Source organism: Silene latifolia, chromosome 6, assembly GCF_048544455.1.
Source record: "Silene latifolia isolate original U9 population chromosome 6, ASM4854445v1, whole genome shotgun sequence".
Lineage (NCBI taxonomy): Eukaryota > Viridiplantae > Streptophyta > Magnoliopsida > Caryophyllales > Caryophyllaceae > Silene > Silene latifolia.
In genome coordinates, this window is record NC_133531.1 from 117,089,067 (window position 1) to 117,114,670 (window position 25,604).

Here is a 25,604-nt window from a genome sequence, read left to right on the forward strand (position 1 = left end):
AGATTTTAGAACTTCTTAAAAGTCCACAAATATAATGGGCAAGTATCCACATATCATCGATGATATATGTAGCGTTTTCTTTATGACCTCCATTATCATTATAGAAAGGAGTAATAACTGATTTATATTCAATAGCTTATTTTAACATGACAAACTTTAAATTTCATCTAGTGGGAGTATCGGGAGACTAATTTTTCAATTTAACCATGTCTTTGTTTTTCATATTGGGAATTACTCTGTTAAGTCTGCCTATCGTTTGCTGACTGGAGATGGGATTGATGAGGAGGATCAACCGACACAGGATGCAGAGCTATGGAATTGTATTTGGAGGGTAGATGTTATCCCACGTATTAAAGTCTTTTTTTGGCAGCTCTATAATGGAGCAATTGCTACGAGAAGTAATTTGGCAGCCGGTATGGACTTGACGGATTCTTTATGTCCACGGTGTCTTAACAGCGTAGAGACTCGTCTTCATGTTGTTAGGGATTGTGGGTGGGTTGGGGGTGTCTGGGATGGGTTGGAGTGTGAGGTTTAGACAATTGCAAGGAGGGTGGATTGAGTGAGTGTAGCGAACACTGGACGCACAAGGCCGGGTGGTATTTATGACTGGATGCTGGGTTATTTGGGAGAGAAGAAACAAGGCGGTTTTTGAGGACGAGGAGTGGCGAGCTGATCTAGTGGTAAAGAGAGTACGGAAGATGATTTATGAGATGGGGGGTAGGGAGGAGCAGCGGTGTCTTAATGGGGCAGATCGGTGTCTGAGTAATTGGCGCTTGCGAGGTGATGGGGACGGGATGTAGAAAGGGCGGGTTGGAGAAGGCCGAGTATGGGGCATGTAAAGATAAATGTTGATGCGGGTATGCAGCAGGGTGTTGGTATGGGATGGAGGATAGTATATGCCATGGTGATAATGGAGCGGCAAGATGGGCGTGCTCTATTCAAGTGCGTGAGGAATGGGAGCAAGCGGTTGCTGAGGCGGGGTCCATTCTACAAGGACTTCAGAAGGCGCGACGACATGGAGAACAGAAGATTATTATTGAAAGTGATTGTCAAGTGGTCATTGATGCATTGAAGGCTAAGAAGCGAGATAGAAGTGATATTTCTTTAGTTTACGAGGATATTTACGTTGCCTGTAATTGGTTGGAGTCTGTTTCTTTTACTTTTGTTCGTAGACAATTTAATAGGGTAGCTCATAATTTAGCTTATTTTGTTCCATGGGTGTTAGGGCGCCGTACTTGGGATGTTGATATTCCGATAGATATTGTATTGTTGCTTGAGGCAGATTTACGTAATGTTATATAAGCCCTTTTGAGGTTTGTTCAAAAAAATCAGTAATAACCGGTAATCGGGTATCCCTGTTTTGTTTTCATGTCAAAAAAGAAAAAGAAAAGGGATGTGCTAAATCCCGCACACAATATTACTTAATCCTACACATTTTTCCGCCTTCTTTCGAGTTTGTCCCTTTCATTTCTCTCCCTCTCTAAGGGAGATACAAATCAAAAACCAAAAAAATAAAAAATTCCCTAAAATGCCCTGATAGACCATCGACCTGGAAACTTATTGACGACGCAGAGAGGGGAAGGGGACGTCAGCGACGGAAGGTCGACGGCCGTTGGGTGTTGAGACTTGAGGAAAGGAGAAGGGGATTTGGTGGCTGGGCATTGATAAACGCAAATGAATTGATGAATAATGATTCATCCCAAAACTTGTCTGAACATTGATCTTCATAACTATCACAACGTAAGGTTGAAGGCTGAGATGGGACAAAATTTACATTTTGATGGCATTAAACTTTCTAAGGAATTCAGAATCATCAATTTATGTATCAATTATGTTCATTCTTTAATCTGTGTTTTTGCAGGATTTGTTCTATTTTCAATAAACCCTAATTGTAAAAACTTTTTTTTGAAAAAAACTCATTCAGTCGATTACCAGACGAGTTTATTCATGATATTGTTGATGAAACGATTAAATTACATTTGAGTTGTGCAAATTAGATGCATAATTATCGAATTATTTAGGTTTTGAGAAGGAAAGAAGGATTTTTTTTGTAATTTTTTTTTCTTTGAATGAAGGGTAGGATTGGAATAATAGAGATAATTGTGTGGAATTTAGTAAAATGATGTGCGGGATTTAGCAAATGCGAAAGAAAAAGAAAAGTAGATTTTGGTGTAAAGTCCGAGACCTACGCCACGCTGACCTCAAAGACTCTAATCAGACTACGCAGAACAAAATTGCAGTCATTATTAACTCCATACTCTTCATCACTTCACTACTATTTCTCTCATAAATCAACACATATAAACACAAAACGACAAAAACAATGGCGGAATCATCTTCTCCCCTTACTTCTGGTATGCTCTATTTACTTTCAATTTTTAACATTGCATGCCTTTCAATTTATTCTCTACGTTTCATTTCATTAATTACTTTCACCTTTTCTCGCTTTTCCTCCTCGATTCTTAAAATATGTTGAATAATTTTGAAATGAACAAACTTTATAAACCAGAAATTATAAATGAAGATTTATCAATTAACATTATTCAAAATTTGAAATGTACAGAAATACAAGGGAAAGACAATATGTACCAACTCAAAGAAAAACCCGGCCCTCGCACCAAAAAAAAAAAAAGAAAAACCCGGCCCAAGAGGAGCTTACGAAGCCCGTCAAGTTAACGGCGGATTGTACGTCCGGGTCGACATGCCAGGTGTTCCACCTGACGGCGTTAAGATTTTCAAACGCGGCCAAGCTCATACCGTCACCTTCACTGGAAAGGCTCCTATTCTCTGGTCTGATTGTGAGTCTTCCGGTAGAGTTTACGGTGGTTACGTCGTACTTGACCGTAACCCTGATGAGATTGATGTCGAGATGAGGGTTGTTAATGGGTCTCTTAAACTGTTCTTCCCCAATTCTGATGGCATTCCCCACTTCTTCCCTCCTAAAATCCGTGTTCCCAAACCATGTCAAGGTGCATTACTGCTTTGTTCATTACTCGTTTGTTTTTCCTATTTAATTGTTTCGTAACTGTTTTTAAAGACGGTCTCAGTTTAATTATGTATATGGGTCGGTCTCAAGATAATCTTATAACGAGACGACTTGTACATGTAACTCTTTTTACAAGTTGCAGGGTCAGTGGTGCATGTTGGGGATGACAAAGATTGTTGTCATAACAAGTTCGTTCAGTATCTGAATGATCATGATGCTACTGTGCCAGGTCTTTTAATCTATCTCATTTTGATTATTAAGACAGTTTAATCAATTTTCAAATTACGGTGATTATAATGTACCTTCTCTTTTCTTCTGAATTCCCTCAATCCTAATGTTAATTTTGTTCTGCAGGTTTTGAAGGTTTTAAAGACATGGCTTTGCATCCAACCGGCTGTTCTTGCTGCCAAGACAACCTGAAGAATGACGAATCCGATGGTATCCCTCACACCTCTTGTACTCTATTTTTTGTATTAGTTTTTATTATACGTCTTTTTGATTGATTATGTGTATTTGCTTACTAATTTTCAATTACCAAGTTATTATGGAGTATGGTTAGTCACCAAAAATCCGAGTGCTCCTAATTTCTGTCGTATGTGGAGTATGATATTCAAGTTGACTTGCAATAAATTGCTAATTTACTCCTTAATTTCAAAGCCACCCATATATATTAAGCATTTCTGCATCCTTTGTAGCCTATTTGGAGTTGAGAAAGATGTCAAGCGCACACATAAACCCGTACCTACTAGATGGAAAGGAAGGACTGGTTGAAACAATGCTGGTGGTTGACACTAATGGCGAGCGCATGTACACTAGAATCGACATGCCTGGTCTAGGAACGAAGAACAACAACACGAGAGTTGAACATGGTGGTGCCTCTTTGTTCTTTGGAGGAGAAGGCTCACAGGAACACCCTTTTGATGAAGGGGGCCGTACTTATGCAGCAGGCTTGACGTTCCACTGTACTTGCTGCAAGATGGTTGATGTGAAGCATATAATGAAGGATGGCGTTTTGAGGGTATTGTTCCGTAGACAGACCGCCCGAGGTAGTTCAGAAATGGATTGCAGGATTGCCTTCCTTGGGAAATCTTAATCTTTTTAACGCTCTTCTTTTGCTAGGTTATTGTCTCAAAACACTCGGTTCTGGAGGGATTTCTGACATAATTTGGACAAAAACATCATGCTTGTTACTTTAGTTAGCGTTTGTTTAGGCTGTCTTGCTAAAGTATTCCCTCTACTAATTGCTGCATTATGTGTTCTATGAAAAAACAACTGCCATGAACTTACCTCTACTAAAGTATTCCGCAATGTTATACTAATTGCTGTATTTCATGAATCAGTTTCATCTCCTGGGTATTTAGTGTGTAGAGTGTTGGTTTGCGAATGCTGATATTTTTTGGTTGCCTGTAAGGAGTTAGAATGCGTGAATCGGTTATGTTACTCCAAAGTTCTCGTACATATCAGCATGCATGCCCAAAGCACAAAGAATCCCTTGTGATAATAGATGCTCTGACGTCGTGATTAGGGACACTTCACACTTGGCGCTTCCATACTCTTGTCACCAACAATGTTGCAGAAGAATTTCATTAACTTTCAGTATCCAAGGCACCAACAATATTGCAGAAGAATTACTAAGCTATTTGATCATCTAACTGCGGGTGTCTTTTAGAGTACTAATAGATACACCTACATCATTAATCAAGAGTTTAGCGATACACCTGATGTCACTACCTGATGTTGCCCTCGACTGTGTTTGTTACTCTAAAACAGTCCACATTTACGATTCATACAAGTTTTGAGCTTGCGAAAATTCTTCGTCAGACCTGTGAACGTGAGACAGAAATGCAATTGCACATGTGCAAGAGACAATAAACAACTGATCCAGTTTAGCGGTGCTACCAAATTAGGATTGAATGATATCTTCAGAGACTCGAACTTGACTGCTGCGGCTGCTTTCATTGTCAAAGACAAAGCTTAGTGAAATATTCTGGAATTAACTCTATTTTTTTTTTTTTTTTTTTTTTGGCAGCTGTAAATAAAGATATACCTAACTAGGTTTATACAGATGGCATCAAATGCACTTATTTTAGGAATACCACCATAAGCAAAAACAACAAAGTAGCTACATCCGCTAACATAAGAGTGTTGATGGCGTACGGCTGACTGCACACAAAGTTCTTTTTATGCTTGTGTTTCGTGCATTCATTTCGAGGACATGCGTAGACACCTCGGTTTCGCACCTGTGCTACCAAATTAGCAATGATATTGACATGATCTGAACAAAACCAAGACTAATTGATTCTTTACTTCATAATAGACAGATACTTGATTGTCGTTTCGGCATCAGAATGTCCAATGCACAACAGAAAATAGTATCTCATGGTCTTTTATGTGAGGCCAGGAACGTGTGCAAAACCGTCTGGTTTGAGCTCATTTTTTTACAAACAGCCATCTTAGCATTTCTCCCTTATTTCCATTCTTCACCTATATTTTTATGTTGCAGTGGAATTACCAAATTTTAACTTTTTTTTAGATGGTAGTTTAAAGTGAGGAAGAGCAAAAGGTACTACAGAAGTGAGGGTCAACCGACAAGGTGAACAAAACCAAATGCAGAACAACAAACTGTTTACAAAATTCCAAACAAAAACAAGAAAGAAAAATACAATAAAGTCCAGAAAACTAATATGCACAATGTAAAAAATTTCAGCCACAACAGCACTCTCGTGGGTTGCTTCACCTAGCTATTTGATCATTAGTCAACAAAATAGCGCTCATTGACAATAAGCACTGGGACATCGCTGCCATTTGAACCCCGTCATCTCTCTGTTATTCAGGACATCTTATGATCTCGAGTGCATTTAAGAAAGTGAGCTTTCCAGGCTCTTCTGGCAGAGATGTAGCTGGGGAGAATCGGCCAAACTCATTTGTTCAAGAGATGAAAAGAAAATAATCCATTTTGGTAATGCTACCACATTGTTGTATATTATCTCCCAAGACCGAAGAATTTGTAAGGTGTTGCAGCCCACTAGGGAGATGCACTAGCTTAGGAGTCAAACCTAAACATAATGTACTAAATCTTTTATAGCTTTCCATGGCATGCTATCCGTGCGTTGATCATCCAGTGATAGATCTAGCTCCTTACAGTTTTCAAGGAGTAAACTATCCAGTGAAGAAAGATGTTCCAGGCCTTCAAATATTGATGTCAAATTTTCACAGTTTGTGAATTTCAAACATCTGAGCGAAGATAGACATTTGAAGACTTCCTCAAGCCTGGAAGTATTCAGCAAGTTACGATCCATAATTTCCAGTGAAGTAATGTAACACAAACATTCTTCTGGCAAAGAAATAAGATTTTCAATCTCATCAACACTCAACTTCTTCAGCTTTGAACTGTGCCCAACATCACCACTCACACCAGAGCCTGTCAGCTTCTTCAGCACAGTGAGGTCTTTGTTGACGTTTATCAGAACAATTTCCTCAACATTAGGAGAAAGAGGCACGGTTGCTAGATTTGGACAATCAATTATTCGCAATATGTTAAGATCGGAAAATAAGAGTGACAAATTTTCCTGAATATTGGAATCTATTACTTGGGTTACTTCCCACCAACCTTTCAGATTACCCATACCTTTCAGTTCAAGTTCCTTAAGAGATGGAAAAAATGTTACATTGGATGGTAGTGGTGGTGATGACTGAAGCCCATGTAGACTCCTTTCCATGTATTCCACATTATCTAGACGCGAGAGACTAAGGCATCTCAAGTACAATAATTGACTGAAAGAAGGGACTTGCCGGCAACTTAGACAATGCTGGAGACGGATATGGACTAGGTTTGGGAGGGTCATACATAAATTATCTGACGTCCAACTCGGGAGCTTTTGACCTCTATACCCAAAAATCGCTAGTTTCTTCAAATTTGGGTGAGGTTCCAGACCTTTTAATAAAACCTCATCATGGTGACTAGTCTGAGGATTAAAGTTGGGATCGGAATCTACTCCCAATCTTATAACTAACTCAGTCAACCCAGGTTTAATAGATAGGTTTGCCTCCTTTGCTTCAGAGGCAGGGTCTTCCACATATTCAGAAAGCTTTATTTCGAGGGATCCTCTTAGGTTATTGAGGGTCTTCAAATCCCTTAGCTGTGCGGTGGTGGTCGTGACAAGATTGGGCATACATCTCGTAGATGAACTACATTTCACTATAAAATATGGTAGGTTATGAAGAGAAGTTAATTCTCCTAGGCCAGGCGGCATGTGAGTTAAGCTTAGGCATCCAAAAACATTGAGACTCATAAGATTGGCAAGTTTTCTAGTATGGATAGGTAACTTTCTAAGCCTTGAACAGTGGTAGAGAATCAATGTTTGCAAATTATGGAGTCTAGTGATTGAGTGGGGAAGCTCTTTTATTGGGTTCATGGAGAGGTTAAGGTACCGTAAGTGAGTCAACTTACCAATGGATTTGGGTAGATTCTTAACTCCAAGATTACACAGATCCAACACACGCAAGCATCTGAAGTTTGAAATAATCTGTTCAAGATTAGGCTTGTTAAAATCTGATCCATCTTTACATTGCGCTGGCAAAAGAACCGTCCGCAAAAGCTTCGCCTTAAGCATGCAATTTGGGATATCGCACAAGCCAGTCAGATGATAACCAAAAGACAAGTGACGAATTCTGTCACTGAAGTCTCTGTCTGTGGACTTTGCCATTTTACACTCTGTTCCAGCTACTTGTAGGGCTAAATAATGTACAAAGTTATGCATTTTGAAACCTGAAATGTCCCCCCATTCATCTCTTGTTATATTTTGGAAGAAGCACCTTTGTAACAATTGCATTACATATTCATTACCAAGATCTTTTGAACTTTGAGTTTTGTTTGCTGGAATAACAAAGCCTTCGGCTATCCAAAGATCAACCAACGTTTCCTTATCAAATTTATAACCCATGGGAAACAATGCACAATAAGCAAAACAATTCTTCAATGGAGCCGACAAGTGATCATAGCTGAGCTTTAGGATAGCCAAAACGTCATTTTGCATATCAGGCAACTCTGCAAAGCTAGCACCTGCAATTGAAATCCACTTCCACTCTTCTTCTCCACGTAGGAGACTTCCTAAAGTTCTTAAAGCTAATGGAACAGCTGCACACTTCTTCACAATCTCTTTCCCTAATTTGACCAATTGCGGTTTCTTTGTAGATTCCCCAGGCTCAAATGCCATCTTTTCAAATAGTGCCCAGGACGTCTCCTTGGATAGTCCTCCTAACTCATAAGCTTGAACATTTCCACCGATATCTTCTACGCTTCTTGACCGTGTAGTTATCAATATCTTGCTTCCAACTCCACCACCCTTCAAAATTGAACGCAAATTGTACCAGTCATGCTTGTCAAACCACACATCTTCCATAACAAGTAAATATTTCTTTCCTCCAATTGCTATCTTGAGTAGTTGTAGCAACTGATCAATGTCCAAATTTTGAGATTCATTATTTGTCGCTGACATGAGAATCTTCTTAATAACTTCCTTTATATCAAAGATTTCGGACACACAAACCCATAACTTTATCTCAAAAAGGTCATTAACCCGTTCGTCGTTATATATGAGTTGAGCTAAAGTTTTCTTCCCCATACCTCCCATCCCAACAATAGCGATTATAGATAACCGTGGCTCTTGAACCGCACTAAAGGCCATTAGAATATCTATGATAGCCTCTTTATCATCCTCTAGACCAATAACTTCTTCTACATCTATAAAGGAGTGAGATTGATTTTTTAAATGCCCAGTTAACCTTCCTTCCTCACGAATAGGTAGTATAAAAGCAAATTCGGAGCTGTCTTTGACTATGTCATCAAGCTCTTCCCTAATCTTTTTAATCTTCTTAGAAATGTTGAAGGCAAGAGCAATACGATTGGAGTGAGAAAAGAAATTGATTACCTCCCTAGACAATTTGGAGCCGCCCATGACCTCCCTTATCGATACCATTGTTGAAAACTCATCGAACAAGTCATCTGCAGCATAGAGAGCAATTTTAAGCCTGTCAAGCCAACCGCGAAGAGCATGGCTCTTAAATTGTCTGTCCTCTGCATCCAACAACACATCTTTTATTGTATTAATCGTGTTTTTCAGCTTTTCCAGGCGACTTTTGAAACCCCATGTAGATGCAATTTCATCTAGTGCCGTCGAGCTTAAATTTGTAAAAAGTGATTGAGCAATGTTGAACAAGATTGCTTCGGCCATTCTCTCACTATCTTTTCTGTTGTTTGATTCTAAGTTGTTTCAAAGGTTGAAGATTTGTGGGTGAGTGAGAACAAAGTTACAGATACTCAATAGAAATCTGATAGTCGTTGACTTTGATCAAATCAATGCCTCCCTAGCAAGTATATAAAATATCACTAGTTGTTTACTCATTAGTACTCCTCCATTATTAAACGAGTCACCGAGGCCTGCTTGATGGTACAATCGGTGGACAATGCTTTTAAAATACTACTCACCAAACTTTTAGAGAGCTTGCCACTGAGTGCCATCCCACAATTGTATATCATATTGGGATGCAGGATGATGTGATCTTAGTCCTTCCATTGGCATAGCTTATACTCTCTCTAACCCGGTTATTTGTTTACCTTTGATTTGGCACAAGGATTAATTATTTGGTGATAAAAGTGGACCAAATTGAGTGTGGATGATCCAATTGTTCATCAAAATCAATTCCAAAATTGAAAGGTAAATAATTGACTAGACATCCTAAAATAGAATAGGTAAAAAATGGCCGGGACGGGGAGAGTAAGTCACAATTTCACATCTTTACCAAAGCAAATATTGGAAAAAATAATCCCAACTAAATTTGCATGATACAATCACTAATTATGTCAACTTATGAATATCTTGGGGCGCAAGGGTAAGGCCGCATATATTTGAAAGTTGAAGTTATACGATTATATTCCATCCTCTCCGTTCAGTCCAATTCACTATGTATTTCAAATTCTCCCTCACATATTTAGTCAAATGTAGTAAATTCGACTGAACGGAAAGAGTAGATATATTCCTAACTATTAATTTTCAAATAATGCAGAATAACATTGAAAACAAAAACATTATTATTTGAAATTAGTACATACCGAAATATAAGTGAGGTAGTTTAGTAATTACTATCGATCTTTTGATTGAACAGTCGCATTTCTATCCTTTTTCATTCCGTTTTTAGTTCCGATCGCATCAGAAATTAATAATAAGAACAGAATAAACTAAACTAGTAACCACTAGATTAAAACTCCCTGTGAAAGCAAGAGAAATTAATCAACGTACAGAATGTTATAGAAATGTAAGAGAGAAAATAATATCAGGAGAAAATTCACCTGTATTCTAAGTATGATCTGACTTGACCGAGTGTTATACTGTATACAGCCATACAGAAATGGTGATGCCCGGGTTTTTCTTAACAGAAATAACCCACCTTTGATATGTCTTACAGAAATAACATAACCTTTTAATTTAAATAATAATAATAATAATAATAATAATACAACCTTTGTATTTTTGTCACAAAAATATCTCAAAATCTCACCTAAACTAATTTCTACCTAATATTGATAAATGATATTTTATAAAATAGTTTCATAAATCTTTATATAAAGTTTATTTTGCAATATCATACTTAAAAAAATCATAACCAAAAAATTTGAAAAATTATAATTTCCTTAGTTGTAAATGGAAAATTAATCAATAAAACAAATATATAATTTGTTGAAAAAAAAATAGTTTGAAAAAGATTGCAAGTTTCAAACTTTTTTAATGTTAGCGAAAATTTGTAGAGTTGATAGCCATGTTTGCTCAATGAATAAAAAGTTTGGATCTTTTTAATTAATTTTCTACGTGATTATTTGATTTTATGTAGTGTTAATAAACTTTATATAAAGATTTATGAAACTATTTTATAAAATACTCCCTCCAATTCCATATTTTCTTCCCCTTGTTAGTGGGCACGAATATTAAGGAGAATAATAAAATAAGAGTAAAATAGTTGAGTGATGTTTGGTGATAGGAGAGAGATGAATAATTAGGAGTTAAATAAAGAAGTGTGGGGCCAAAACATTAAAAAAAATAATAAAATATGAGTAAAAGAGTTGGGTGGGGTTTGGTGATAGAAGAGATGGATGAATAAAATAATAGTAAAAGTTTACCAAAATAAGAAAAGAGAAGAAAACCTGAATAATCCGTTTTAGAAAAGAGGGAAGAAAATATAGAATAGGAGGGGGTATCATTTCTCAATATTATGTAGAAATTAGTTTATGTGAGATTTTGGGATATTTTTGTGACAAAAATGCAAAGGTTGGATTATTATTGTTTAAGTTAAAAGGTTGGGTTATTTCTGGAAGACATATCAAATGTTGGGTTATTTTTGTTAAATTTGTCTTTCATAAATGGCGAAACATCGCCCTTTTCATATGCGTGGGTTCAAATCTTACTAGGCTTTCCGAGAATAAAACTACTCAAAACTTTTCCCTCCAAAAAAATCTCTTTAATTAATTAAACAAGACTTGCCAGTAAATTACTAGTGTAGTACTCGTGCAAATGCAAGGTATTTTAGATATAGATATTAGAGGTTTGACAATTAAATAAACTAATGTAGTTTACCTCCATTTTGAAAAGGGTGTAAAATTTGTATATATAATTCCAAGGAGATATTTTATTAGTCTTATATATGTACAAGTTAAACAATGATTAATGTTATAAAATTAATTAGGAGATCAATATTGCTTAATAGTAGTAAATATAGATAGTAAACACTAAGTAATCAGAAAATAAATATTGTCTAGTAGTATATCGCTTAGGCGGGAAATTTAAGGGAGAGAATTTGGAGATGTGTTAATCAATCAATATCTATCTATATTAATAAAGGAAGCTTTTTTCGAGTGATTATAGAGACTCCATACATTGTCAACTACCTCAAACAAAAGATAATATATACAATAATTTAAACAAATTATAAAATTAAGGGATAGGGTTTACGAACAATACAAAACGTTGGTATTCTTATACTATACAATCTTAATGCAAATTACGTATCATAATAAAATGAGTCAACCCAACAAAGTTGTGGTATATGAAGATTCCATGTACACGCAAGTAGGTAACAAGATAAATCTTTATCCCCTTATTATTATTATTATTGAGTTTAATACAAGGTAAAGTTTTACTAAAAACAAACTTAACTAATTGTGTATATAAATACATCATGGCACCGTACCAAATCGTATCTTATGTTATGTATTTGTATCTCATAATTCTTTTGCTACATGTTTTAAATGCTTGCTTTTCTATCAGCCATTTTAAATTGGTTTTAATATTTGGTTTTTCGGGTTGTGTAGTTGCAGGAAAGGAGATAGATCAATTGACAATTTTACATAAACCATCGGCTCACCGTACATGAGAGATCTCACCGTCTATTATGGGAGTATTAGGTAATCATTGTATTCAATTTTGATAGGCAGTAAGTAATAGATAGACAAAGATGGATTATTCACCAAAAATATTGGATATGTGAACAAAGTATTAGTTAACTAATGATTTGTTTTTCTATTCTTTTAGGTTAATATATGAGCTCGCAAAGCACTTGCGTTGCTTTGAAGGTTGATTAACAGACTTTTTATTAAGGTAGTAAAACACGTTTGACTATAGTAAAATCTATAAGATGTGATTTAAGTCTTGAATATTGAAATTGTTTCTACCATGCTACATCTTCCTGAAGTCAGGTTAGATTATATATCTTAACTTTGAAGATCCTTAGATATAAGGGAATTCTTATGTCCGAGATCAGAGTATATACCCATGTATAGATAAGAGGGTGCTAATTTTGCTCGACAGTCAAATCAAAGCTCTTACAATTTTACTTAATGTGAGAGTACAAAAAGTGTGGAGTATATGGCGTAGTATATATTTTCTCAAGCGATTAGTTTTCCTTAACAGTAAGATACCGATTTTTGTCAAGCAATTAATTTTTTTTTAAAGTATGATACTGATTTATACGAAGTATGTTTTATTTTGTCACTGTATTCTATATGGAGTTTTTTAGACTTATTGAGTTAACTTCTCTACTCATAAGTTGTAAAAGATAATGCAAATCATTAACGACGTTAATGGTAACCAATTAACCATAGTCATTTTATATGTAATTGTTTCGTCGAGATTAAGTTTCCATTCCAAAGGCTTAGGAGTTCTGGTGGGATTGAAGTACTCTTCCAACATTGCGTCCTAACTTCTAAGTTACCTCACATTTACAAGTACGAAATTGAACTTGGAGCTCTCATTTCAGTCAAAAAGTATGTATATAATCGTATATTTATAGAATTAACCATCATAATGACAAACAAATGAACAATAGTCTTATCTATAATTGTGGTTATAAACTTATATCTTATATGGTGATGACTTATTTATATAATAGTAATAACTCCTCTATTCAGTTATACAGAGTATCTCATAATGAGATATGGTTTAGCATATAACGAGAGTGAACTAAAACTATCAGATTTGAGCAAGTTTTGACACGAAAATACTCAAGTGACAAACAAAGAAAACTCAGCTTGTTTAGGACTCAAGGTATGACTTAATTCGAACACAAAGCAATGAATTAAGCCTAGGATTCGTCCAAGCACTTAGCAAAGGACTTATCCAACCTCCTAGCACTAAGCAAGGGAGTTTTATCAAGCACAAAGCAAAGATAAATAAGAAAGAAAGCAGGTTGCTTCTTAGGGTTTTTTCATTCAAAATAATCTGATTTTGGCTAAGGGTTGTGCTTGCTTTTATAGGACAAGCAAGACAATCTCCTCCCTTCATCTAAGATAGCATCCTATGGCCACAAAAGGGGCTGCTAATAACACCAAGCACGGCAGCCAAGACCTTAGAAGAAATCAGAAAAGAAAAGGACATAAAGCATAAAAGATAGAAAGTAAACTAATAGTACAACAATCCCTTGTTTACTAGCTCAAGTCTTGTTTATGCACACTTGGACTCACTTGGAAGACTTTGGCAATGCTGCAAAAACTCTTCTAAGGGCCCTTGAGCTATGTTTGATCAAAAGAGGAATGTTGATAGCGACATAATGCACAAAAGCCTAAGCATGCTCCAGCCGTGGTCCTTGTTGCACTCGGTTTTGTTTAGCTTGGCAACTCTTGATAGGAAAAGCTTTGGGATACAAGTTCCTCTACAAAAACGTCGTAAACTCACCAAGGAATAGTCCCAAGCTGGAAAAAGGTACGACTTCTTAGACGGAATTCATGTTAGACCTCAATCTTGTGCAAGGTCCAAAACCGGGTTCTAAGTGAGCTTCCTCGGTTGAATTCTCTTCAATCTCCCCTTCTTGAAAAGGATCTGTCCTCAATCCAGGCCATTATCATCTTCAATCTCTTCATAATAAGGACTTAAATCCCCAACATTGAATGTGCCATGGACCTCATAATCTCCGGGCAAGTTAATCTTGTAGGCATTGGACCCAATCTTTTCAAGGACTTCGAATGGACCATCCGCTCTTGGCATGAGCTTGTTCTTCCTTTTGGCTGGAAATCTTTCTTTTCTTAGGTTTATCCAAACAAGATCCCCTACTTCAAAGTTTGTGGCTTGCTTAGGACCCTTGGCCCTTGCTTTGTATGCTTCATTTGTTTTCTCAATTTGCTTCTTAACTTGAGCATGGATTTGTAGCATTTGCTCAACCCTTTTCTTAGCATCGAAATCAATCTTTTTCCTTTGGATGGGTGCCAAATCAGTGGGCATGAGGGGGTTGGCGCCATAAACAACTTCAAATGGAGACTTGCCGTACTTGTAGAAGGAGCCCTATTGAAGGCAAACTCGGCTTGAGCTAGTTTGAGGTCCCAATCCTTCAATGACTTAGAAACCGTGTACCTTAGGATCCTCCCTAGAGTCTTGTTAGTCACCTCCGTTTGTCCATCAGTTTGGGGGTGATGGGAGTTGCTAAATAAGAGCCTAGTCTTGAGTAGCTTCCACAAGGACCTCCAAAAATGGCTCATGAACTTTGAATCCCTATCCGAGACAATAGACTTGGGAACTCCATGGAGCTTAACCACCTCTTTGAAGTATAAATCAGCCACACTAGATGCATCCTCCGTTTTCTTACAAGCAATGAAGTGAGCCATCTTGCTAAACCTATCCACAATAACCATGATGGAGTCCTTGCCTCTTTGAGTTCTTGGCAAAGCAACTATGAAATCCATGCTAATGTCCTCCCATGGCTGATTTGGGACGGGTAAAGGAGTATAGGGACCTGTTTTGAAGTAGGACTTGGATTGTTGACATGGAGCACACCTCTTGATAACATCTTGGACATCCCCAAGCATCTTAGGCCAATAGAAATGCTCTTGGAGTATGTCATAGGTCTTTTGAATGCCAAAGTGCCCGGCAAGACCATTGGAGTGTGCCTCTCTTACTAACAAGCTTCTATAGGGACTCTTTGGCACACACAAACGGTTTCCACGAAACAAGAACCCCTCTTGGACCAAGTAATGACCCCCTTTTGCTCGTCCATTTTGCAATGACCCCCACTCCTCCTTGAAATCTGGATCCTCTTTGTAAAACTCTTTCATGTGCTCAAATCCATGCACTCTTTGTTCCATGTAACTCAACATAATGAACCTTCTTGATAGAGCATTCGCAACCACGTTATCCTTCCCTTCTATGTACTTGCTTGCAAAGTTGAATGATTGTAAGAACTCAACCCATTTGGCATGTCTATGATTGAGCTTATGCTGCCCATTGATGTACTTAAGAGCCTCATGATCCGAATGAAGAACAAAGGGCCTTGGCTTGAGGTAATGGCTCCAATGAGTTAAGGCTCTTACAATGGCATAGAACTCTTTGTCATAAGTTGAGTAATTTAGCTTGGCACCACTCAATTTCTCACTAAAGTAAGCAATTGGTTTGTGTTCTTGAACAAGGACAGCCCCAATGCCAATGCCACTAGCATCACACTCAACTTCAAACAACTTATCAAAATTTGGTAAAGCAAGAATATGAGACTCACATAGCTTTTCCTTGATGGTGTTGAAGGAAGTTTCAGCTTTATCTCCCCATTTGAACTCCCCCTTCTTCATACATTCAGTTATAGGAGCCATGAGAGTGCTAAAATCCTTGATAAACCTCCTATAAAATGATGCTAACCCATGAAAGCTCCTCACATCCGTGATATTCCTAGGAATAGGCCATGACTTGATTGCTTAATCTTCTCTTGATCAACCAATATGCCACGGTCAGAAATGATGAAACCCAAGAATTGGACTTCACTTTGCATAAAAGAACACTTCTCAAGCTTCCCATACAACTTGTGTTCCCTAAGAGTGTCAAACAATATTTGCAAATGATTGAGGTGCTCTTCTTTGTTAGGACTATACACCAAGATGTCATCAAAGTATACAACAACAAAGCTGCCCAAGTGAGGCCTAAGCACTTCATTCATAAGCCTCATGAAAGTGCTTGGTGCATTAGAAAGACCAAATGGCATGACAAGCCATTCATACAACCCATGCTTTGTCTTGAATGTGGTTTTCCACTCGTCTCCTTCTTTTATTCTTACTTGATGATAACCTTGCCTTAAATCAATCTTTGAAAACAGTTTGGCTCCACTAAGCTCATCTAGGATGTCATCAAGCCTTGGTATAGGAAACCTATACTTGATTGTTATGTTGTTGATGGCTCTACTATCGATGCACATCCTCCATGACCCATCTTTCTTGGGCACAAGCAAGGCTGGAACGGCACAAGGGCTAAGGCTCTCCCTCACAAAACCCTTGTTCATAAGCTCTCCAATTTGTTGTTGCAACTCTTGAGTAGCTTTAGGATCACTTCTATAGGCTGCCTTGTTGGGTAGAGTAGCTCCCGGAATGAAATCAATTTGGTGTTCAATTACTCTAAGAGGAGGCAAGCCACTAGGGAGCTCATTTGGAAACACATCACCATAGGTTTTGAGTAGACGTTGGACCTCACTAAGCAGCCCCTTCTCTTGTTCTCCCACCACTCTCTTGGCTATAAGCACGTACACATCCCTATCCTCCTTTAGCTCTTGCAACATTTCTGCCCCATTGATTAGTAACACCTCCTTTGATGGTTCAAGCATGGAAGGTGTTGGAATATGCTTGAGAACAGGTGGTAAAGGTGCTAGGATGACCTTTCTTGAGCCAAATTTGAAGGTGTAGGTGTTGTCTTTACCATGATGAACCGAGTCCCTATCAAACTCCCAAGGTCTCCCAAGTAGCAAGTGACAAGCATCCATTGGAAGAACATCACAAAGAGCTTCATCTACATAGTTCTTACCAATGGAAAATGGAACCAAGCATTGCTTATCAACCCTTACTTCAGCCCCTTTGTTGAGCCACCTTAGCTTATAAGGACTAGGATGGTCTTGTGTAGGCAATGATAGCTTGTCAATGAGAGTACTAGAGGCAACATTGGTACAACTCCCTCCATCAATGATAAGATTACAAACCCTTCCTTTAATGGTGCACCTAGACCTAAAGATTTGTTGTCTTTGGTCCATTTCCAAGGGTTGGGGTTGGGTATGCATCACTCTCCAAGTAACCAAGCTAAGACCCGCATCCGGCATAACCACATCATCCTCTTCATGGTCCGTTCCCTCCCTTTTCTCATCACACACAAGGATATCATCATCACCCCAATGAACCACTTCAAAGCTACTAAGGGCTCTCTTGGTTGGGCATTCTTTGGCAAAGTGACCATAACCTTGGCATTGGTAACATTTTTTGAGAGGCATGGTCTTTTTTTGTGAGGTTTTACTGCTTTTCCCTTGTCAAGTATGGTGGTTTTGTTTTGAGAGGGTGGTTCATTAATTTTGAAACTGGTTGGGGGTTTAAAGGTGGCTGTTTTGGTGGTTGGTTTGGTGGTTGTAGCCTTCCCTTTACCCATTTTCTCAACCCTTAAAGCCAAATTAACGGCTTCATCAAAGGACCATACTTGTTGCATTCTAACCCTATGAGCAATCTTGGTATCTAAACCTTCAACAAATCTAGCAATTTTACATTCGGGCTTCTCATTGAGTTCACATTGCAAAGTAAGTTGTTCAAAGTCTCTAAGATATGACTCAAGTGGTTGTTGGTCTTGTTTAAGTTGTGTGAGCTTAATGAAAATGTCTTGAGTGTACTCATTAGGTATAAACTTCTCATTAAGCTTCTTTTTCAGTTTTAACCAAGACTTAATAGGTTCCTTACCATCCTTTATTCTCTGATTTTTTAAGTTCTCATACCAAAGGGAAGCATAGCCTTTGAGTTTCAAGATTGCAACTTTAAAAGCTTTTCTATCGGAATAACCTTTAAACCCAAAGACTCTTTCAATGGTCCTAAACCAATCTAACAAATCCTCGGGGTTTAAACTACCATGAAAATCAGGAATTTCTACCTTTAAGTCTTTGTTGTGCTCTCCTTGAAATGCCTCGGCCATGGAGTCCTCGAATCGAAGCTCCTCTTCCTCACGGCCACCATGAGCTCGTCCTCTTCCCATGAGGCCACGGCCTCTACCCCTGCCTCTAGGTGGTTGTCCTCCTCTTGGTGGTGGTGTTGGAATATTAGCCATGATAACATTGAAAGAATCTAGCAACAAATCACATTTTTCAGAAAGTTGAGTAACTTGTGTTTCAATTCCAGCAAGCCTTTCCTCACTCATGGTTGTTTTTTTTGTTTTTGATGTGGTTAGGGTATAATGAACTCACAAAGAAAGGCTTTTGTGTTGTTAACCAAAGCTCTGATAACCAATTTGAACTAAAACTATCAGATTTGAGCAAGTTTTGACACGAAAATACTCAAGTGACAAACAAAGAAAACTCAGCTTGTTTAGGACTCAAGGTATGACTTAATTCGAACACAAAGCAATGAATTAAGCCTAGGATTCGTCCAAGCACTTAGCAAAGGAATTATCCAACCTCCTAGCACTAAGCAAGGGAGTTTTATCAAGCACAAAGCAAAGATAAATAAGAAAGAAAGCAGGTTGCTTCTTAGGGTTTTTTCATTCAAAATAATCTGATTTTGGCTAAGGATTGTGCTTGATTTTATAGGACAAGCAAGACAATCTCCTCCCTTCATCTAAGATAGCATCCTATGGCCACAAAAGGGGCTGCTAATAACACCAAGCACGACAGCCAAGACCTTGCAAGAAATCAGAAAAGAAAAGGACATAAAGCATAAAAGATAGAAAGTAAACTAATAGTACAACAATCACTTGTTTACTAGCTCAAGTCTTGTTTATGCACACTTGGACTCACTTGGAAGACTTTGGCAATGCTGCAAAAACTCTTCTAAGGGCCCTTGAGCTATGTTTGATCAAAAGAGGAATGTTGATAGCGACATAATGCACAAAAGCCTAAGCATGCTCCAGCCGTGGTCCTTGTTGCACTCGGTTTTGTTTAGCTTGGCAACTCTTGATAGGAAAAGCTTTGGGATACAAGTTCCTACACAAAAACGTCCTAAACTCACCAAGGAATAGTCTCAAGCTGGAAAAAGGCACGACTTCTTAGACGGAATTCATGTTAGACCTCAATCTTGTGCAAGGTCCAAAACCAGGTTGTAAATGAGCTTCCTCGGTTGAATTCTCTTCAGAGAGTTTAAACAACTTTATTAAGCTTAAGTTTTAATTGGGAAATTTTCACGTTTGCACTTTTAAAAGAGGATAGAGTGTTAAAGAGGATAAATTCCACTACAAAGTAAAATGCTACTCTTTATTTCTCCATTACAAATGAGACGAGTTATTATGAGTATAATAATATATATTTCACCGCTACACCTTAATATCGCCTCAACGAGCTACCATTTTCGTAAAGGGTTTATTCAACATACCTCTCAATCAAACTCATTCGAAAACAAATCATTTGTTATATTTAGTCCTACTGATTTAACATGTTTTCCAAGACCATGCATTAAGAAAAGCCGTTAATTAATCTATAAGCACAGTTCTTTCATTTCTTTTATGGTTCAAATATTTTACTTTTTTTAAAAAAAACTTATCTTTTTGTTAGATTGAATAAGTGAATAACTAACGAGAGAAATTCAAAATGATCTTTCACATATTCAACAATTTTTAATATTTAAATTATAAACTTTAACATTGTACAACTGCTTTATTATACAAGTTAGGACATTACAAATAGGCCCGTGCATCGCGCGGGCATTAAATCTAGTATATAACTAAAGGAGACTTTTTTTTTCCAATTATACAATTAGCATTAGAATTAGAAGATAATTAATTATTTATAATTTTTCTATTATACTTAGGAATATAATTTTCCTGTTAGAAATGAGAATTAATTAATTATTTTACAATTTTTCTATTAGAAATAGGAAATAAATTAACAATTTATTAAGGCTTTTTTTCCTAATTATACTATTAGAATAAGGAGATAATAATTATTTAAAATTTTTATATTATAATTAGGAATATGATTTTCCATTAGAAATGAGAATTAATTAATTATTTTACAATTTTATTATTAGAAACAGGAAATAAATTAATTATCTACAATTTATTAATATTAAAAAATTATTCATTAGTATTTGTTCACTTTTTATTAAATTAGAAGGAAAAAAACCTTTGATATATTTATAATATCCAATTTTATAACAACTTTCGATTAAAAAAAATGAGGTATTATGAGGCTAAAAGGCCCTAGGCCAGACTGGGTTGTGACAAATGTGTTGTGTGCATGCATAATATGTACTACATGGAATTTACTCATGTAAAGAGTAAAATGAACGCTAAAATATGTCCCTACGTCTTTTGTTATTGCTAATGTCATATTTAATTATACATAATACGAAGTTTATTTTTCAAATGTTATATGTATTTCTCCTACTAATTTTAAAGTTATTTCCATCACAATACACTTCAACTTCTATTGATAATTTATTATTATTTTATTTACATTCATTTGTCATTATATAAACGTATATTAATCAAAATTTAAATAAGATATTCACAAATTATTGATAAGTACAAAGTTTGATATCTATTTTTCAAGGAATATTAAAAGATAAAGAAAGTTGCTGCTAATTTGCGAATCGAAATATCATATTATGACAAATGAGTAAATGTTTTGAAAAACTTTATTGTGCGATTGTTTTACAATTTAAAGTAAAAATGGTACACGAGTAATAAAATAGATTTGAATGAGACTCGAAGGTAAATTAGATACAATTATTATAGAAATATGTACAAGGTTAAGATTCAATTCAAGCAACGATCAACATTAAAAAAAAGTCATGATGAAAAACACATAAAAGGGTAAGAGTATTCTTTCCCTAACATAGTGAAGACCGTCTCTCTCAAACTTTTCTTCTGACAAATTTGCATGCATAAAAAACGGTACTATTCAATTATATGGAGCAAACTAATTATTGTTGATGTTATATATATATATATATATATATATATATATATATATATATATATATAGGAATGGGATCATGTGAGTATTGCTCATATATTTGAGGATTGAGGATTAATACCATCCGTTAGATCTAAGAGATCCAACGTCCATTACTGAAGGCGGATCATTAAGGGCAAAATTGTCATTTCAGTGCGCCCATATATGCCCCTTTCCTCAGCCAAACTCGTCATTCTCGCCTAAAATTGTTTCTCTCTCTAACTTCTCTCTTCTCTTACTCTTTTTTCCATTGTTAACAAGTTACACTACGCATATCTCGTTAATACATCGTTGATCTGAGAGATACGGTGAAGGAAGGAACTTTTCTTATCAACCTTCCCAGATAAGTTTGTCTCTCTCAATTATCTACTATTTTAGTCACTTAATTCAATTGATTTAACCCTAATTTAAACCTGAGCAATTCAATCCCCCAATTTGATTGCACTGCTTAATCTAGATTCGTTTTAGAATCAATATCTTTTATTTGTTAATCTCAGAAATCAGATCAATTATAAATTTATAATTACCGTATTTAATTTATCAATTCGTCATTATTGGAAATTAATTGTATTAAACCTTGAATTAATGCTGCCTTCTTCTCCAGGTATGATTTTAATCTAAATCTCATTCATTATTGTTGATCTGTGCAATTAATTTTTGCTTCTTGGATGATTTTTCTGGATTAATTTATCGGAATTGGAGCTAATATATTAATTTTCGCTTCTTCAAAATAAGTCGACAATTAAAAGAGAACCATCAGCAATATGCACAAGAATTGAGAAGGCTGTCGTAGATTCTTGTATTGCAACCACCTTAGATGAGTACCTAATTGTGTCACTTGGTAATTCATTAGCAAGTGCTTCTAATAATACCTTTTTTTTCAAACAACGAACTTCATGGTTTCCGCTGCATTATAAGCAAATATTTGTGAGTGAGGCGCGGAAGTTGTTATAAAGCTGTTATATAGTGTATGTCACATACACTGGGTTTGAGTTTTTTCGGATCAAGGAACGTGACATACCTATTGAAGTTTTGAAACTTGAAAATAAAAGTGACAAAATAAAAGTGATAACTTATTCCAGGTAAAACATATTTGATGCTTCGTTGTTCTTTCTTTGAAGTAAATGGTCTTATCCCAGGTAGTTATGACTCAGTCAAATAGGACCACAGTCCAATGTCACATAGGTGAACTCTAATTTTCAATTCTGAAGATGATCTTATGTTGTTGTCATTGTTAACATAATTCCTTGTGTTGGAAGCACTTTTAGAATCATTGTTAGCTGTAATTATCGAAGAAATGCTTCCTAGTAGACTATAATATCGAAGTTAAATAAATCTCGTTTTGGCTAGTCTGATATAGACCTATCCATTGACTCCTTCATCAGATTTTGACTAGTCTGAAATAGACTTAGCCAATGACTCATTTGTGTTGGACTATTACGCATTCTGGTCATTTTGGGTGTATTTGAGTTTTGTTGTTGCTGGACAGTAGAACCATTAGGCATGTAAATAAGTGTCATTATTTTCGAACCATTTACATCTGTTTTACATTGTTACTCTTTAATGTTAGCTAGTAGTAGAATACATTTAGCTGATTTAGGTTTTAAATTGTTTGACATCTTATAAATATCACATATTTGCTGCTAAAGTATCACATATTTGCTGCTAAAGTATCACAAATTATGAGTTATTGTAAGACAAGCTCATTTTACTTTCTTTTTAGAAGTTATTAGATGTGTAACTTCTTATGGATTTACTTCTGATGATAATGTGGCTGTATATTGTATCAAATTCTGCGACTGTAAGATGGTGAATGTTTTTTTCGTCATTGTTTGTGTAGGATCAAATACTGATGAGAATGCAGCAAAAACTCGATAATTTATGTGAGGAAATGAATTATATAAAAGACCAGTCTCAAGCTATGACTGCTCCATCTGCATCAAATGAAACAGAACAAGAGGAACGCCGTATGTCTGATTTGTGGGTCACCAAAGGTGGCTGCCATAATTGACTATTTGTCATATTTATTCTTATGAAGAGACATTCAACATTGCATCAAAGGTCAAGGTTAGTGAAAATTTCCCAATGCTATTTTTTGTTTGAAAATAGAACCCAAGTGAATTTTGTGTAAATTCCTGATTTTGATGGCAAATACAAGAGTATGCTAATAAAAGAAGAGGGACTATATGAATAATCTCAGGCATATTGCTCTGAAAAATGCAAGATGTTTAGTAGTCCTCTTTTCCCGATATAGTTTATGCATTCCGCATTTGGTCTGTTTAGCCAATAGTGTCTTGAGATGCTTGTGCTCATGATTAATAGCTGCGGTTCGTGAATTGACATCACTTAGTAGGCATTATTTTACAAAGTGTTGGTTTGATACATTTATACTCACCCCCACAATGTGACTACTTCTCCGTTATATAGCACTTGAACTATTAAGGGTATTATAAAGGTGCTTATTAGTGTGTTACTGAGTATATTGTATTGCTGCTATCATTGTCGACTTGTTCTTTTTTAAATAGTCATTGTATGCAAAAAGTTCTATACGAATGCAGTTTCTTTTAATGTCACGTATGTTGTGGTTATTTATTATGCATTTTAATGTACATAGGACCTAATTGCGGAGAAGATGCTGAAGATCATGGCCAACGGATCGAAATAAGACCACTACGATACAAGACCGTTGCAAATCATAAGAATAAAGGTAGAGGTAGAGGTAGAGGAAGCAATTAGAATGACAACTAGATATGTTCGACAAAAAATTGTAATTGGAAGTACATGAATCATGGATGTAATGACGGTAGAACTTATTTCATTTGTTACTCAATCCTAATTATTTGTGGTGTAGGTGAATATTGTATCTCAAGATTACAAAAGTAGTTATGGCTAAACAATTTCTTTTGGCTCTGATATAATTCTTGGTAAAGTGTGATATTGTTTCCAATATCATGTGATATTTTACTTTAATGGTTGTGATATTGTTTCTCTATAACAAAAGTGGATAGGGATTTAAAAATCCTTTTTACTTCAATATTGTTTTGTATATAGAGTGATATTGTTTTACATACAGTCTGATGTTGTTTCTAATGACTTGTGGTATTTTATTTATCTGGTTGTGATATTGTTTCACAGTAGCCCACAAAATTGGAGACTCCTTTTAAAATACTTTTAACCGTGATATTGTTTTGTATACAGAGTGATATTGTTTATAAATACATGTGATATTGTATAACAATATCAGACAAGGAGTATTGTCTACAATTAAGCGTGATGTGATGATATTGTTTTCAGAAGAATGGTGATATTGTTTCAAATGAAGTGTGATATTGTTTACAATACCATGTGATATTTTAAAATAAAAAAGGCAAATCTTGGTAACACTATATTATTGATTCCGAGGTTTTATGTTATTTTTAACCAAAAATGGAGAAAGAATACAAAATTGTTGTCATTTGGAATTACATCAAAGCATAAAGAATTTGTATATGTGAGTAAAATGAGTAAAAAAAGACGATTTTGCTAATTTGATGATGTAATATATACTTTCTCAGCATGCACACAAGCTCTTAATCAACCTCCGCAAGTGAAGAAATCTGAAAAAAAAAAAAAAAAAAAAAAGAACAAAAACATAATGTTAGTAGTAAGTTTAACACATTAATAACAAAACTGTGATATTGTTTCTAAGAACTTGTGGTATTTTATTTTAATGGTTCTGATATTGTTTCACAGTATCAGAAAATTAAAAGAGACATTTAAAGCACTTGTGAAATAGTGAGGATCTAATACTCAAGAATCTAGGATTGGTAATTTGAACAAAAACATTGAAAGTCGGGAGACTCATGACCATAATGTCTCTACCGACTTTAAAATAACTAGAGTTCGAACTGACTTATAGCCAAATCAACTCAATGACATCATAGTTTAAATGATCCGAATGACTCGCTTGCTAGGTCGTCTAAACTATTGGTAATAAGTGAGGATGTAATACTAACCTCTCTATATCTGCTTTTGGTGCTTTTGATACTTGGCCCTCCTGAATCAGTAGTCTCCAGTAACTTCCAACACTACCAATGATAGGCATGTTACAAACAACAGTATCACAAGTTTATGACTAATTGCAAAAGCAGCCCAGGAACAAGTTTGAATAAACTTATGAACAACGTTATATCGTGTAACGACTTTGTTATACACA

General features: G+C 35.9%; 2 protein-coding genes across 3 annotated transcripts; one reads left to right on the top strand and one right to left on the bottom strand.

Moving 5' to 3' along the window:
* Positions 1-2,635: 2,635 nt before the first annotated feature.
* On the top strand, positions 2,636-4,325 carry LOC141658926 (uncharacterized). 2 transcript variants are annotated; one of them, XM_074465655.1, is made up of 4 exons: positions 2,636-2,969; positions 3,129-3,215; positions 3,341-3,424; positions 3,682-4,325. In XM_074465655.1, exons 1-4 carry the CDS (start codon positions 2,702-2,704, stop codon positions 4,077-4,079), a joined length of 837 nt encoding a protein of 278 aa, XP_074321756.1. In that variant the 5' UTR covers positions 2,636-2,701; the 3' UTR covers positions 4,080-4,325. The 2 variants fall into 2 exon arrangements, with proteins under 2 accessions (XP_074321756.1, XP_074321757.1); XM_074465656.1 differs by having other exon boundaries at positions 2,636-2,798.
* Positions 4,326-6,042: 1,717 nt separating this feature from the next.
* LOC141588542 (disease resistance protein RGA2-like) lies at positions 6,043-9,219 on the bottom strand. Its single transcript, XM_074409978.1, has one exon. It carries the CDS (start codon positions 9,217-9,219, stop codon positions 6,043-6,045), a length of 3,177 nt encoding a protein of 1,058 aa, XP_074266079.1.
* Positions 9,220-25,604: the final 16,385 nt, after the last annotated feature.

Bases quoted from the DNA above. Each gene is read 5' to 3' on its own strand.
- LOC141588542 (XM_074409978.1), bottom strand. From the start codon at position 9,219: ATGGCCGAAGCAATCTTGTTCAACATTGCTCAATCACTTTTTACAAAT.
- LOC141658926 (XM_074465655.1), top strand. From the start codon at position 2,702: ATGCCAGGTGTTCCACCTGACGGCGTTAAGATTTTCAAACGCGGCCAA. The intron at 2,970-3,128 runs GTGCATTACTGC...TACAAGTTGCAG, and splicing joins TGTTCCCAAACCATGTCAAG to GGTCAGTGGTGCATGTTGGG. The intron at 3,216-3,340 runs GTCTTTTAATCT...TTTGTTCTGCAG, and splicing joins TCATGATGCTACTGTGCCAG to GTTTTGAAGGTTTTAAAGAC.